At 38.5% G+C, this 13,908-nt stretch overlaps 1 protein-coding gene and 1 long non-coding RNA gene across 3 annotated transcripts; both read left to right on the top strand.

Moving 5' to 3' along the window:
* Window positions 1-55: 55 nt before the first annotated feature.
* On the top strand, window positions 56-1,925 carry LOC129350248 (calmodulin-regulated spectrin-associated protein 1-B-like; the record flags this gene model as incomplete). Its single annotated transcript, XM_055016175.1, has 2 exons — window positions 56-178; window positions 328-1,925. Coding segments are annotated over 2 exons (414 nt in total), but the record flags the coding sequence as incomplete, so codon positions are not given.
* Window positions 1,926-3,618: 1,693 nt separating this feature from the next.
* On the top strand, window positions 3,619-13,032 carry LOC129350212 (uncharacterized). Of its 2 annotated transcripts, none has more exons than XR_008603562.1 (3): window positions 3,619-3,791; window positions 4,910-5,058; window positions 12,402-13,032. It is a non-coding gene; the product is annotated as an uncharacterized LOC129350212 (long non-coding RNA). The 2 variants fall into 2 exon arrangements; XR_008603563.1 differs by lacking the exon at window positions 12,402-13,032 and adding an exon at window positions 6,689-6,716.
* The last annotated feature ends 876 nt before the right edge of the window (window positions 13,033-13,908 follow it).

Here is a 13,908-nt window from a genome sequence, read left to right as displayed (position 1 = left end):
TGAACAGTTGAGTTGCATCTATTTTTTATTCAACTTTTAATATGTTCTGTTGGTTAAAGGTCCTAAACTCTTCAAAGAGCCCAGCTCAAAGTCCAACAAGCCAATCATCATCAATGCCATCGCCCACTGCTGTCTGGCTGGAAAAGTTAATGAGTCCCAGAAGAATGTTGTTCTTGAGGTCAGTGTTATCACTTGGAACGAGTCATCAGTAGTGCTTATGCATTCTGAATACATAGAAAATGTGCCTGTAAACCTGTATGTGAACCTTAATTTATTACTCATAGTTTTGCCACGTTTAAAAGTTATGTTTTTCTTCCTGATTTACAGGAGCTGGAAAAGTGTGAGTCCAATCACCTTATCATCCTTTTCCGCGATGGTGGCTGCCAGTTCCGTGCCATTTACTCGTACTCACCAGACACCGAGGAGATAGTCAAGTTCACAGGCACAGGGCCGCGTCATATCAGCCGCAAGATGATCGACAAGCTCTACAAATACAGCTCAGACCGCAAGCAGTTCACTGTCATCCCCGCTAAGACTGTGTCGGTCAGCGTGGACGCTCTGACCATCCACAACCACCTCTGGCAGGTCAAAAGACCAGGGAGTGCACGGAGGAAGTGAGGAGGAGGACACTTGCACCAGTTTCTGTTCTATCCACCACTGTTGGGCAGGACCCAATAATCTTGACTTGTCATTAGAGTGGGGAGGGTTAGATGTTCTCATTAATGAAGGATGTGGCAGTTAGAGATTATGAAACACCTGCCAACTCAATGTACTCTCTTTTTTCTTTTCATTTTGTTTTTATTCTGCATGTCACCTGTCAGTGTTTTAATTTGTGGGTACGTCCTACATCAGTTAGGCACTTGGTTCCTTATGTAGCAGTGAAGAGAGACTGGACCTGGAGTTGAATATTACTGGATCTACTCACAGTATCAAGCGTACTACTGACAACAAGTGCAACTACAGACAGGCAGCGATGAACTTGATAGCGTCTGTAAGTTTTGCTGTTTCAGCTTAGCAAAAACAAAAAAAAAACAAACCCTACTGCTGTGATTAATCCGGGCTGCTCATACAGACACTACTTCTACTGCTGGTACATGCTTTTTTGAGGAGGGGGCTTTGAACAGACTTTTTTATGTACCTATGGAATGGATGTTAGTCCATGGTAATGTCTCGTCTTGTTTTCTATCTAGTGTGTTTGGGGAAGTGTGTGAGTCTTTGTGTTAGGGAGGGGGAAAGCTGAATGCGCTCTTCATGCGTTCAGCCCTGAATGTGTTTACTCTCATGATTATGCTTTAAAACTTCTGTTATGCAACAGAACTGTGTTTTTTTTTTTTTTTTTTTTTAGTTTTAGAAGCTGTGTGCTGCTGTGAAGGTGGAAGACAAATGATGTTGTTTTTACACTAAGGGAAATTCTACTAGTATTTGTTCCAAACAGGAAGCGCTTTTGAGACTGCATTATGCCATATCAGCAGTGCATATTGTATATTGTAATTATATTCCACCGCCCATATGAGCCATCTGAGATCTCTGACTGGCTCATATTGCCGAACCAAAATGACTGAGCTATACCACTGAGCTGTTTGCTGCTCATTAACTGCTCACTGGATTCTGTGCATTTTTAATGTAGCTTCTGGCGCTCAGCACTAGTAATTTCCCTGTAATGACTGATTGTCAGCGGCTGGTACAATGTTTGGGAAAACTGCACAATACTTGATATTTGTTTGCTGCATTTTGTACATTTTTGAGTAGTATTTTTTGTATGTTACGTACAAGTTATGTTTACTAAAAAGCAGGCACTATTTTGAGGTTTATTCTGTTACAGGCGTCCACAGATGTTCTAAGTCTGATTTCATTGTGTTAAATTGTATGTTTATTTATTTTGAAGAGATATAATAAAATGCAACTAGGTATGTTTTCTTGCTAAAGCTGTAGTGGTTTGTGTGTACAGTGTGTGCATCTGTTCCTCACTGGTGGCCTTTCTTCTTGTCTTTTTCGTCACATCTGTCTCTGTTTCTCTGATGCTCTCTGCTCTAATTACCTCTGTCTCTGCTGGGCATGCTGGAGATAAAACATGTGTTTCTAAAACAATGTAAAGCCGTTCATACATAAATTACATAACTCTATATAATTGGCAACAACAGTTGGAAGCTAAAGGCAAAACTAGAGATGGAATAAATGGAGAAAAAAAATGGTGGACGGTATCAGGTCAGCTGCTAGATGAACAAAACATCAGCTAATAGTTAGGTTTCTGGTCAGGCACTTAACCAAAAAACCACTGATCTCTCTAGCAGAAATTCAGCATTGCTCTGCTGTAAAGATGAAAAACCTGCAGCCAGAAAGGCAAATAGCTCCTCCTTTCAGGCCCTTATGACTAGGTGTCTAGACAGAGGTCATTCTTTGGTGTAAAGCACATTACAGTCTCCCTAATGATACTTGAAAGTGAGCGCATTAAGGCAAAAGATTTTGTTGCCTAATGAGGCATAGACTGATCTTTCTGACCTGAATGTCAAGCACTGCACATTGACCTGGAATTGTGAGCAATATTATAGTATGATAGGTTTCCAAGCTGCAGGAAAATAGAGTCACAATTCTAGAAATACTGAGCAGACCCCAGTTTAACCCTTTCGAACCCAGGGTAGCGCTGGCGCTACGTTTTGCAGAATGATTTTTGATTGGCTGTAAATTTTAAACCAGATAAGATAGATCGATAATTATTTTTGCATATAAAATCTGGGGAGTTACACTAACATTTCACACATTCACCAGGTCTCAGGGTGCTTTGTCGTTGCAGTGATGGGTTTGTAAAAATACACAATAAAGCGCACACAGCAAAACTCTTTATAAACCAGACCACTGGTATTTGAAATAAGCGTGATCACGTTGTGGCCATGACCTGTCACATGATTCTTATGTGTCCATACCCAAGAGGCTCCCGTCCCCATCAATAGGAAGTGACGTTGTTGCCGGGAGTTGTAGTTTTTCAGCCGACAACTTCAACTGTAGTTTTCGGCTGCATCCTGCAGAGACACGAGCTCTCACTCGTTTCAGTCCCACTTTTTTTTTTTTTTTTTTTTTTACAAAAACATTCAGACACATAGCCCCCCCACACACACACCAGACATCCACCACGGTCCGTGTACGGATCTGGTAATTGGATTTTCCGTTCTGAAACGGGTACTGAAAAACAAAAAACGAGTGGTTATTTGATTTTCGTTTGAAAATACAAAAAATAAAATTGAAATACAAGGCGTTTCTCCTTTTCATGATCAAAAAGGGATATACGATTTTTTTAAAATGCTTTGATTTTTGTTTTATATTTAGAATAACAAGAAAGTAAAATCAGTAAGAGACAGAAACGAAAAAAGGTCCGTTTTTTCGTTTTCTGAGACCGGAAGTGGTCATCAGCAAGTGTGGAGCCAGAGTACGGTACATAGACCGTAAAGACATATTTTTTCGTTAGTTTTCATGGTCAAAATGAGAGATCAGGTGGCCGATCTTAAAATAAATAACTACTGATTTTTTTTTATAGAGCGTTAAAGTTTTGCGAAGCCAGGGGGCGGGACTACTTGATTGACAGTCCGGTCTGGAATGATTGACAGGTTCTATGGAGGAAGCAGAGACTCTGCTCTCCTCGTTTGGATTAATTCTGATATAATAACTGTTGGTTTATTTATCGGTGGAGCAGCACAACATTTTCCACAGACAGTTTTCCTGCCCGTTGGCTTGTTTTAACCAGTTTTCTGCCTTCGGCTGATTCTACCAGCAGACACTGAAAGGACTCTGATAGTTCGGTAAGTAAATGTTTATTTTCGTATCGGTGCCGCTTTTAATGCACTTTATATGCAACTTTAGTGTCAGATGTAATGTGTGCCATGCACTCCAGATGTTGGTGGAGTTTGTTTCAGTGTGTGTTGACCAGAGAAGAAAGTTAGCATAGTAAATATTAGCTTTAATGTTAGCGATGCTAACCGAGCTAGCTGCTCAGTTGTAGCCTGATTAAAGCTAACGTAGCATTAAGCTAATGTGTTGAGTTTCATGTAAACAGCTGAAGTGTGTTGTGCTCCTGTAATGTGGTTGATTAAGTTCATAAAACTGTGGCTGGTTGACATTAATGTAACGTTCAGGAAACTTAAATGTGATTAAAACAGTAACATTAATGTTCTAGTTGTCAGTAATCAGCTTTCATTTGACACTAAAACAGACTGATAGTTTTAAATGACATCAGTTTCATTAATTTGTTGAAAATTGTCTCATTTGTTGTTGTGATGTTGCTGCTGATTCATTAAAACCAGATGATCTGTGTTGAAGATACGTTTAGTTCTAGTATCAGAAGTGCAAGAAGGAAAATGGAAGTTTAGTTCTGCTACATCAAAGATTTCAGGATTAAAATAACTAAATGAGTCTTTATGCCTCAAACTTTATTTTTACAATAAAGAAATAATGAAATAATCACAGATAATAAAAATATAAATAGCAGAGAAAACCCGAGAGAATAACTTCCTGAAAAGTCTGTGAAGGAAAAGCAGCTTTTTTATCCTGAAAGATCAGAATCAGCTCCAACATCTGCATCTGACAGCATCAAGTCAACCAGAAAGAAAAGAAAAAAGAAAATGACTTCTTTCTGATCACATCTGTTCCGCTGCTCACAGTCTGCTGCTGCTCACATTCTTCACATTTATAGTCCACTTTTAAAAGTTCAGCAGACAGGTGCTCTGCTTTGGAGTGTGACGATGTCGTCGGTGATGTGGAGAGTGAAGTTTCCGTTTCACCCACAGCGTGCTTTAGGGCAGCCAGGTTGGACTTGATGTTTGAAATACTGACCGACAGCTCAGATTTAACTGTCTGTAGTTCCGTTTTGATGGATGTTAAACTGTCACTCAAAGCCGCCATAACCGCCGTCTCGTTACAGAGTGAAAGCAGCAGTTCCTCCTGAAGGTCAGAGATTGCAGCATCTGAGGGCCTCTTCAAAAGAAGACGTAGTTGATGAAGGCGTTCTGGAGCAGGACCAGAAAGACCACGACCAAGCAGCCTTGAGATCTTAGGCAGCGTCTCCCTCAGGTGGGTGTCAACGGTGTTCACGGTCAGGTCAGTGGTAATCCTGTCAAAAAACAGAACAGAAAAAAATCTAGATTATAAATCAACATGTAACCAAAGCACTCTGTGTATAACGCCATAGTATAGGATGTAGTTCAGAAAATGTCAAAGTATAGTATACTTTACTCAAGAATAACATAGTATGGCCTGTAGTTCATAGTATAGCATGTCGGCAAAAAACCCAACTGATTATTATATTGTTCAAAAAGTGCAAAATGATAGGATGTTGCCTAAAATTGTCATGTATGATATAGGGCTGCCACAAACGACGCGTCGACTAATTTCCTGAGCACGATACGTCATCAAAAGCGGAAGTGAGCGCGCAATGCAACAGAAATCACCGTCCGAGTGGAGCGCGGAACACGCATGGACATCTGCGCTGTATCGTGCATATATAGTATATGCATATATTATATATGCACAATACAGCGTGGACATCCGCGTTTACGATACAGCGCGGACATCCGCGCCGCATCGTGCATATACTATATATGCACGATACAGCGCAGATGTCCATGCGTGTTCCACGCTCCACTTGGACGGTGATTTCTGTTGCATTGCGCGCTCACTTCCGCTTTTGATGACGTATCGTGCTCAGGCGATTCGTCGACGCGTCGTTTGTGGCAGCCCTAGTATGATATGTGGTTCAATAAATGTCATAGTGCAGTATATTGTCAAAATAGTATGTTTTTCAAGAAAACATCAGAGTATATATCGTCTAAAAAATGCCATAGAATAATATTTCATTGCACAAGTAAAAGTATAGTAATTTTTAAAACTGATCAAATTCTTATATGTTGCTAAAACACAAAAAAAACAAATACAAAAAAAGAACGTCATAGTAATATGTCAATTTAAAAAGCCTATAGTATAGAGTGTCACCCAACAAACGTCATAGTATAGCATGTCGCTCTGAAAACGTCATAGTATAGCATGTCGCTCTAAAAACGTCATAGTATAGCATGTCGCTCTAAAAACGTCATAGTATAGCATGTCACTCTAAAAACGTCATAGTATAGCATGTCGCTCTAAAAATGTCATAGTATAGCCTTTGGTCCAAAAAACGTCATAGTTTAGCATGTCATCCAAAAAACGTCATAGTATAGCATGTCGCTCTAAAAACGTCATAGTATAGCATGTCGCTCTGAAAACATCATAGTATAGCATGTCGCTCTAAAAACGTCATAGTATAGCATGTCGCTCTAAAAACGTCATAGTATAGCCTTTGGTCCACAAAACGTTGTTTTGTCCCGGCTGTCTGAAGTAGGTGAGGAGCAACACCAAAACAGTCCAAACGCTGGTTTCCAGAGGGTTAGACGAGTATTTATTTGAAAGAGGAAGTTTACAACAACACAACATGTGAGGGGGTTAAAAACAAATGGGTGTTAGTAAAATAAAAATAAATCAACAGAACTAAAAGTGAACTTCATGTTGACATGATGGGCATTTCACAACCGAGGAACAAAGTAAAAGATAATCAATACGAAAAAAAACTCTTTCTGTTCACCTCTTAAAACCCAAAAAACACACGCAGTAGCACCGCTAACTAAAACTACCAATGGGTTCCCTGTTTTCCTTTCTGAACAATTCAAAGGTCCCTCTCTATCTCCCCACACATCCACCAACCATCTGGAACACCATCTCCAAAGTTCTGCTGGGCCCAGCCTCAGCTTCCCCTTCAGAAGAAGTGTCCACAGATGAAGGAGCCTTTGAGAGGCAGCTGGCATCGTGATTGGACTGTACTTTGGTCTGTTCCAATCCCAGCTTCAGCTCCAGAGACGGCAGGCGGGACGAGTCAACAGAGGCCTACTGTGTGGACGAAGGCATGCAGCCTGAGTACAATCCAGAAAACAACAGAGGAGGAGTGCATGCGGCCCAGAGCCAGAACAAAACACCAGAGTAGCATTGTATGTCTCTTAGAAAACATCATAGTATAGCCTTTGGTATGAAAAAACACCATCATATACATCGTATATTGTACAAATAACAAGTCAAAGCAAAGAGGCATACATTGTAGAATTGTAGTAATTGTGGGCTGACTGGCCTTGGCAATGGTCGTCGGAATGTGAATAACACTTGTTAGGGAATTCTGCGATGTCAAAAGAGGAATCAGGAGGCAAACTCAGGGACACTCTAGAGACTCAGGGCTTATGTGAGAATAAGGTTTACTGAATTCAGGAGAAATGATACAGCGAGTAACACAGTGACGTGAGCACTGGCAGCATCAGTTCTGAGGAGTCTCTCTGGTCTTGGGCATATATACCGTTTGGGAAGGCGTGCCATGTTTATGTTATACTCTAAATGTGGAGGCAGGACTGTTAGTTCAGGATCCATCTGAACAGGAACACAGCAATATATCTTGTTCTGACGTCGTCAGCCAGATAGTTGTCTTTTATCCTATGTTATGTTTACCAAGCGTCTGTCTGTCTCAGGGTAGCATATTAGGGAGACAGGAGAGGAGCATACGCAAGCTATGGCATCCTCTATCTAGGAGAAGAGAACCATAGAGTCAAGGTGTGACCCATTTGGGGAATACTCTGCATTTTAGGCTGTTATACACTAGAACCACCTCAGTCGTGAGAAATGTGAGTAATTTTTTCCTTCACAACACGACCACACCTCTCAGAGGTTATAAGCTGAGGCACCATCAACCACCACACTCCTAGAACATGAAGAGCCTCTTGGATGAGAGGTGAATACGTCTTCAAGGAACCTTCTTAAAGTCATGTTGGATTGATTTAAACTAACTTTGGATGACTGATTTTACTGATTATCAGTATTTTACTTTTTTTAACTTGATTTACGGTAATAAATACATTTAAAAATGGTGCTACTTGGCTCTGAACCTTCTATCTACCTTGCTGGTCGCTCTGTCTTCTGGAAGTGATTTGATTGGTTTATACGTCACGAATAAAACTCTTTAACTTCAACATCTGTAAACAAAACAAAAACGTATCAACAAAGTTTCCTGTTAGAGTTTGTGTTCTTCTAAGTTTAACTCCAAGATTTTAAATACTTTCACTTTACTGCAAATGAATATCGACTCCAAATGTCTCACTAATAATCATTATCAGCTTAAAAACCCACAAATACCACTCCCTCTATACTCGACCCACACTTAGTACAGTCCGGTTCCCCCCTTCTATAAAACTGCTTGGAATCGCTCCACTTCCTGTTTGTCAAAGTGGCCTTCTACCTGGACAGGTTTGTTGGAGCTCATGCAACAAACATTTTGGGTAACTGCACTTTAATATGGATGGATGACACTGAATTAGAGTCTGTTTTAATGAGATGAGTTAAGATATGTAGCTCTGTCATTAAATAGGAAAATTATTTCTCTGAATTCACAGAGGAAAGTCTGAAATGTTTGCTAGGTTAGCATCCCACAGTTCTTTGGCTCAGCTAAAGCTAAACTCTCTCCAACTTCTGGATCTCTTGAAGTGCTTGTTGTTAAAATATCTTGCTAGAGGTGCTGAAGCATCAGAAAGTCTGAGATGTTTGTTCAAAATAAGCTCATTCTCAAGGTCTTATCTGAACTGTCCCTCTTTTGTTTGAACTTTCCCTAAACTTAGAGTTAAAGACAGAGCAGCACATCCAGACTCAGTCTCATATGTAGCGATTAAACTTCAGTGTCATTCATTGATGTTAAAGTGCAGTTTTTCAAATGTTTGTTGCACATGCTCCCGACCAAACCAGTTCAGGTGGAAGACGATGTGAAGAGAAAGCTCCAGAGGATGAATATCACACATTTACGTTGGGAAATAAATGTCCTTTTAATTTGACATCTGTCATGCAAAAGTTGGATATTCCCTATAATGATGTTCAAATCTTTGTTGAGTGTTTTGTTGATGTTTGTTTCTAAATGTTTTTTGACACTCTGCCCCAAAGATTAAAACCTTCTACGGCTCACAAGCTGCAACAATTCACACATTATCAACTATCTTTCTGACTAAACTAAGATAAAAAGTGAAAAACTGCCTGATTCCTGCATCATGAATGTAAATCTTTTTGGGTTTTATGACAGTAAACTGAATATATTTGGGTTTGACATTTTATAAACCAAAACAAGAAATGAATTACTGGAGAAAACAATCAACAGATTAATGGACAAAGAAAATGTGTTTTCCAACATATATGGCTGAATTACTCCAACATTACAAGATACATACAAGTTAAATTCTATTTTATTTATAGAACGCCAGTTACAGGTCAAAGTGTCTGAAGACGCTTTATTTTTCTATTTTTTTGTCATCCCTAAAATATGACAAAGTAAGAAATTTAAAGCTCTTGACTAATCCAATTTATTATTTGGTTTTTAAGAGATTAATCGACAATTAAAATAACTTTCTCCACTAAAACTAATAAACATGAGGTCAAATAGAAGGAAGAGTTTTAAATACTGCAGTCCCATGACGACAAGAATAAAGTTTGTCAACAAAAGTATATCTGCTGGTGGATTCCATTAAAGTCCTAATAAAGGATCATAAAGTGTGATACTAAAGGTTTGTGGTGCTAAAAATGTCCAAGTAAAGATATGAAGTTGAACATGTGGATGGAGGTTGATAAAAGTTGACCTCCCTTCATTTCTCTGGAGCGACTCCATGGATTTTATGGATGGTGGTTAAAGACCTGCTCTTCTAGTGGTCTTACTTCTAGTCGCTGTAAAAAGTCAGTCCATCCTGGCCGACTTCAACACCTCTTCATGACAACTTGTTCTGCCTCCGACCTGGTGGAAACTCCAGAAACTCGGGAAAACCCATGGAGACTCGAAGAACTCGTGGAGACTCGAAAAACTCGTCGGGCGGGGGAAGGTGTGGTGGGCGGTGGGGGGAGGTGGGGGAGTAGAGGGGGGAGGCTGCCACCCACCTCCCCGCCTACTCTCCGCCCTGACTCCACCCAGACTCCGCCTTGGCTCCGCCCATGTGGTCACTTCAGGAACTACGATGTGAAAGGGACGACGAATTTATTTCTTTTCATCTGATCTGTAGCTCAGTGAGTTAAGGATTTGCCTATGGAGCTGCAGGTCGCTGGTTCAAGACCAGACACTTCTTAAATTTTCTCAAAATTCTGACAAAGACAAAGAAAGAAAAAGGCCGGTGGCGGGTCTTGAACCTGCGACCTCCTACTTGGGAGTCTGTCTTCTTACTCCCTGAGCTACTCGCTCAGATACTAATTCTTCTTTTTTTTGCGCATTTATCATCTATTTTTTGTCGTTTTCGAGTGTTTTTTTTAACTCGAGTCTTGACTCGACCGTTTTTCTCAGGAGGCTGGACTTCAGCCTTTGTGCTGGAGGGTGGAACCCTCAGTTCCAAGACTTTCCAAAGCCTCCACACCTCCCGAGTCCTCAGGACCTGAGCTTTCACACAGTCTGAGGGCTGAAATTTTCTAAGTCCCACAGTAGTTCTCTGTTAGTTTGAACCTTCAGATAGTCCAAGGACTGAAATCTTCTAAGTTCCTGAGTAGTTCTCTGTCAGTTTGAACCTTCAGACAGTCCAAGGACTGAAATCTTAAAAGTTTCTCAGTACTTCTCTGTTAGTTTGAACCTTCAGACAGTCTGAGGACTGAAATTTTAAAAGTTCCTGAGTACTTCTCTGTTAGTTTGAGCTTTCAGACTGTCTGAGGACCGAAATTTTAAAAGTTTCTCTGTTAGTTTGAACTTTCTGATTAACAGAAGCCTTAAAACTTGTGACCATGAGTCTTGATTTCACATTTAGACCATCTATCTGAGTTCTTCTCAGACCTTCACCTGTGGGTTTTTTTGAAATCCTTAACAAACTTTGATTCTCTTCATTGAACAGTAAAGTTTGTGGAGATCAGAAGGTAACATTAGTTTGATCAATGCCTTCAACTACTAGTAGACTTTATCTGGAAAGCAGTTTTCTTAAATTAGTTCTTAGTAAATCTGTCCACAATCAAACCAAGAACATAGAAAGAGGAAATGTTTGAAGAAACAACTTGATGTTTTCATTTCAGACTAGAAAACGCTTTAAGAGTTTTATCTGTTTTTGCTCTTTTTGATCGTTTTATTGTTTCTTCTGTTTAATTTGATCTTCTAAAGTCTAACTGGCGTCTTTTCAAATGTTTTGGCTTTAGTTTGATTTTTCTTAAATGTTTAGTTTTGCTCTTTTCTCACCTTTTATTCTTTTATAATGCCGGATTTGATTTTGAAATGTTTTGTCTTTTTAATGTTTAATTGTTGTTTTTTCCAAATGTTTTATTGGCTTGTTTGAAAAATTTCCTTTTCATTCCCAATGTTTAATTTTTCAATTAAATCTTTAAGGTTTTTCTTTTTAAATGTTTTACCACCTTTTAATGTTTAATTTTCTTTTTAAATGCTTCATTTTCTGTTTAATTCCTATTTAAAGTTTTATTGTCTTTAAGATGTAATTTTCTAATTAAACAATTAATTTTTAATTAAATGTTTTGTCTTTTTAAAGGTTTAATAATCAAATTCAATGTTTTGTATTTTTTTAAATGTTTAATATTCTTCTTGTTTAATTGTATTTCTTGAATGTTTAATTATCTAAAATATTTTATCTGTAATTTTTAATATTTGTATTTGAAAAATTTTGTTTAATTTCATAATTACATTATTGTATCTTGCTTAATTATGTAATTCAATATTTTGTCTGTTTAATAGAATTTAATTGTATTTAATGTTTAACTATATTAGACAAAATATTGAATTAGATAATTAAACAAGATACAATACATGTAATTATGAAATTAAACAAAATTTTTCAAATACAAATATTAAAAATTACAGATAAAATATTTTAGATAATTAAACATTCAAAAAATACTTTTTAATAATAAACCTTTTTGTCTTAAATGTTTTTTCCTTTGATTTAATTGCTCTTTTAAATGCAATTTATTTCTTTAATCTTTTTTTGTCAAGATTTTAACCCCAACCTTAAAAATGAAATAAACCCTTAAATCACAATGAAAGTACTTCTGCTGTCACAATCATGAGTTAGTCAATTATTCACTTTATCAATTCAACTTTATTTGTTTAGCACCTTTCACACAGATGACAAAACTAAACAAAGAGAAAAAACTACACTAAAACTATGATTAAAACTCAAAAACATTTTTTAAAAAAACAAGAGATTTAACATGGTAATAAAATATGTTGTGTCCAGGGGATGGAGGGAGTTTATTGAAGTCTTCTTGGGCTCACATGGGAAATCATTTAAAATATAAACTTGATATTCAGTCTAAGGAAACTGGAAACTGCAGAGCGACAGAAGAAGCAACAATATCTCCTGTTTTCTCCTTTAATGAGTCGACTCTTCTTGTGCTTTCAGACCAAAGAACTACAGACTCTTCACAACCTGCTCAAACTCTTGGTACAGGACCTCACCACACGAGTCAAGAAGGTTTCCTTCTCATTTCTACTCTGAAGCTCACCTTCTCCTGCTCAAACTGCTGACAAATGTTTCTGCTGCTCGAAAGTCTGGTCTCCAGAACTTCCTAAAAACTCTCAAAGTCTCTTCTGCTGCAGGTTGCTTTGTAGAACTGTTGCAGAAAACCTCACTAAACCACATGGAGGGGCCTCAAGATAGTCGTCCAAATGAAACGGTACAAAAACCCAACTAGCACAACCCAAACGCTAAAGTCTCCTGCACCCTACCAGAGAAGCTCTGAGAACAGAGAATCAGGACAGGAACTCTTACCTTCTGGACAACCAACGTTGGTTCTCAAACAAGAATACAGAATGTGTCTGACCAAAAACCTCTAAAGACTCACTACAGCCAAGATAAAGACACAACTCAGCTGTACCAAATCCACTAATCACTGCACACATTAGGACCATGTGCTAACTGTGGCTAAGGAACCACATTTACCAAGACAACTATCCAGTACAAAGCCCTAAAACACACCAAGAAACACATTAAAGACGATTTTACTGCTGGAAGCTGCAAGCCAATGCCTAAAGAACAAACTAAAGCAATGGAGCTAAACCCGGTTCAGTGGTGAAGAGAAACAGAGGAAATGTTTGCCTGCAGCCACATAAAGCAGGAAGACACCGAGTTGCTCAGGTGTTCCTGATAACACCTAGCAGCCACCTGGACAGCCAATAGGAACACAGCTTACTGGAAGTCCAGAGGGCTGGGTTAGTGAAGGAAATTTAGTTTAAAGTTGAAGCAGAAAGTTAACAAAGAAAGTTGAAAACCACCTTCTGATACCTGAAATCTCTGAGTTTTCACACAAAGAACACCTGAACATGTCAAACTGGTTTCATAGTAGAACCATCATTGTAAAAACGTCATAGTATGGTGTGTTGCTCAAAAATAATACGACCCGGCTGTCTAGGGTTGCAGAGGAGCAACACAAAAACAGGACAAATGCTGGTTTCCAGGGGGTTAGACGGCTATTTATTTGAAAGAGTAAGTTTACAACAACACAACATGTGAGCAGAAAAATCACAAAGTCTGTCTTTAGTTCAACTGAAAATATTAGTTTTTGTCTTTTTTATTGACCAAACTTTTCAGGAAGTAGATGAAGAATAATTAAAGCTCTCATGTAGAAGTCCAACTTATTTTGGATCCTTGTGGAGAGTTTAATCTTAGAGTTTCTAAAGCTGTTGAGTTTTTAGAGTCACATGGATTGTTTTGACATTTAATAACCGAGTCCTGAAATAATATTACAGTTGTGGATTTCTGTCATTTAGTCTGGACTAAACAAATAACAGCAGCATAAATCTCAAACGTCATCATGAGGAGTCTGGATTGAGGTTTCTCACTTGATAATGATCAAAACATGAAATTTAGGTTGGTTTAAAGGAATATTCCACCTTAAATCTTTGAATGT

Source organism: Amphiprion ocellaris, chromosome 12 (assembly GCF_022539595.1).
Source record: "Amphiprion ocellaris isolate individual 3 ecotype Okinawa chromosome 12, ASM2253959v1, whole genome shotgun sequence".
In the NCBI taxonomy this organism is placed as follows: Eukaryota; Metazoa; Chordata; class Actinopteri; family Pomacentridae; genus Amphiprion; species Amphiprion ocellaris.
Note: the sequence above shows the minus strand (reverse complement) of the source record. Positions and strands in the feature narration are given on the sequence as shown.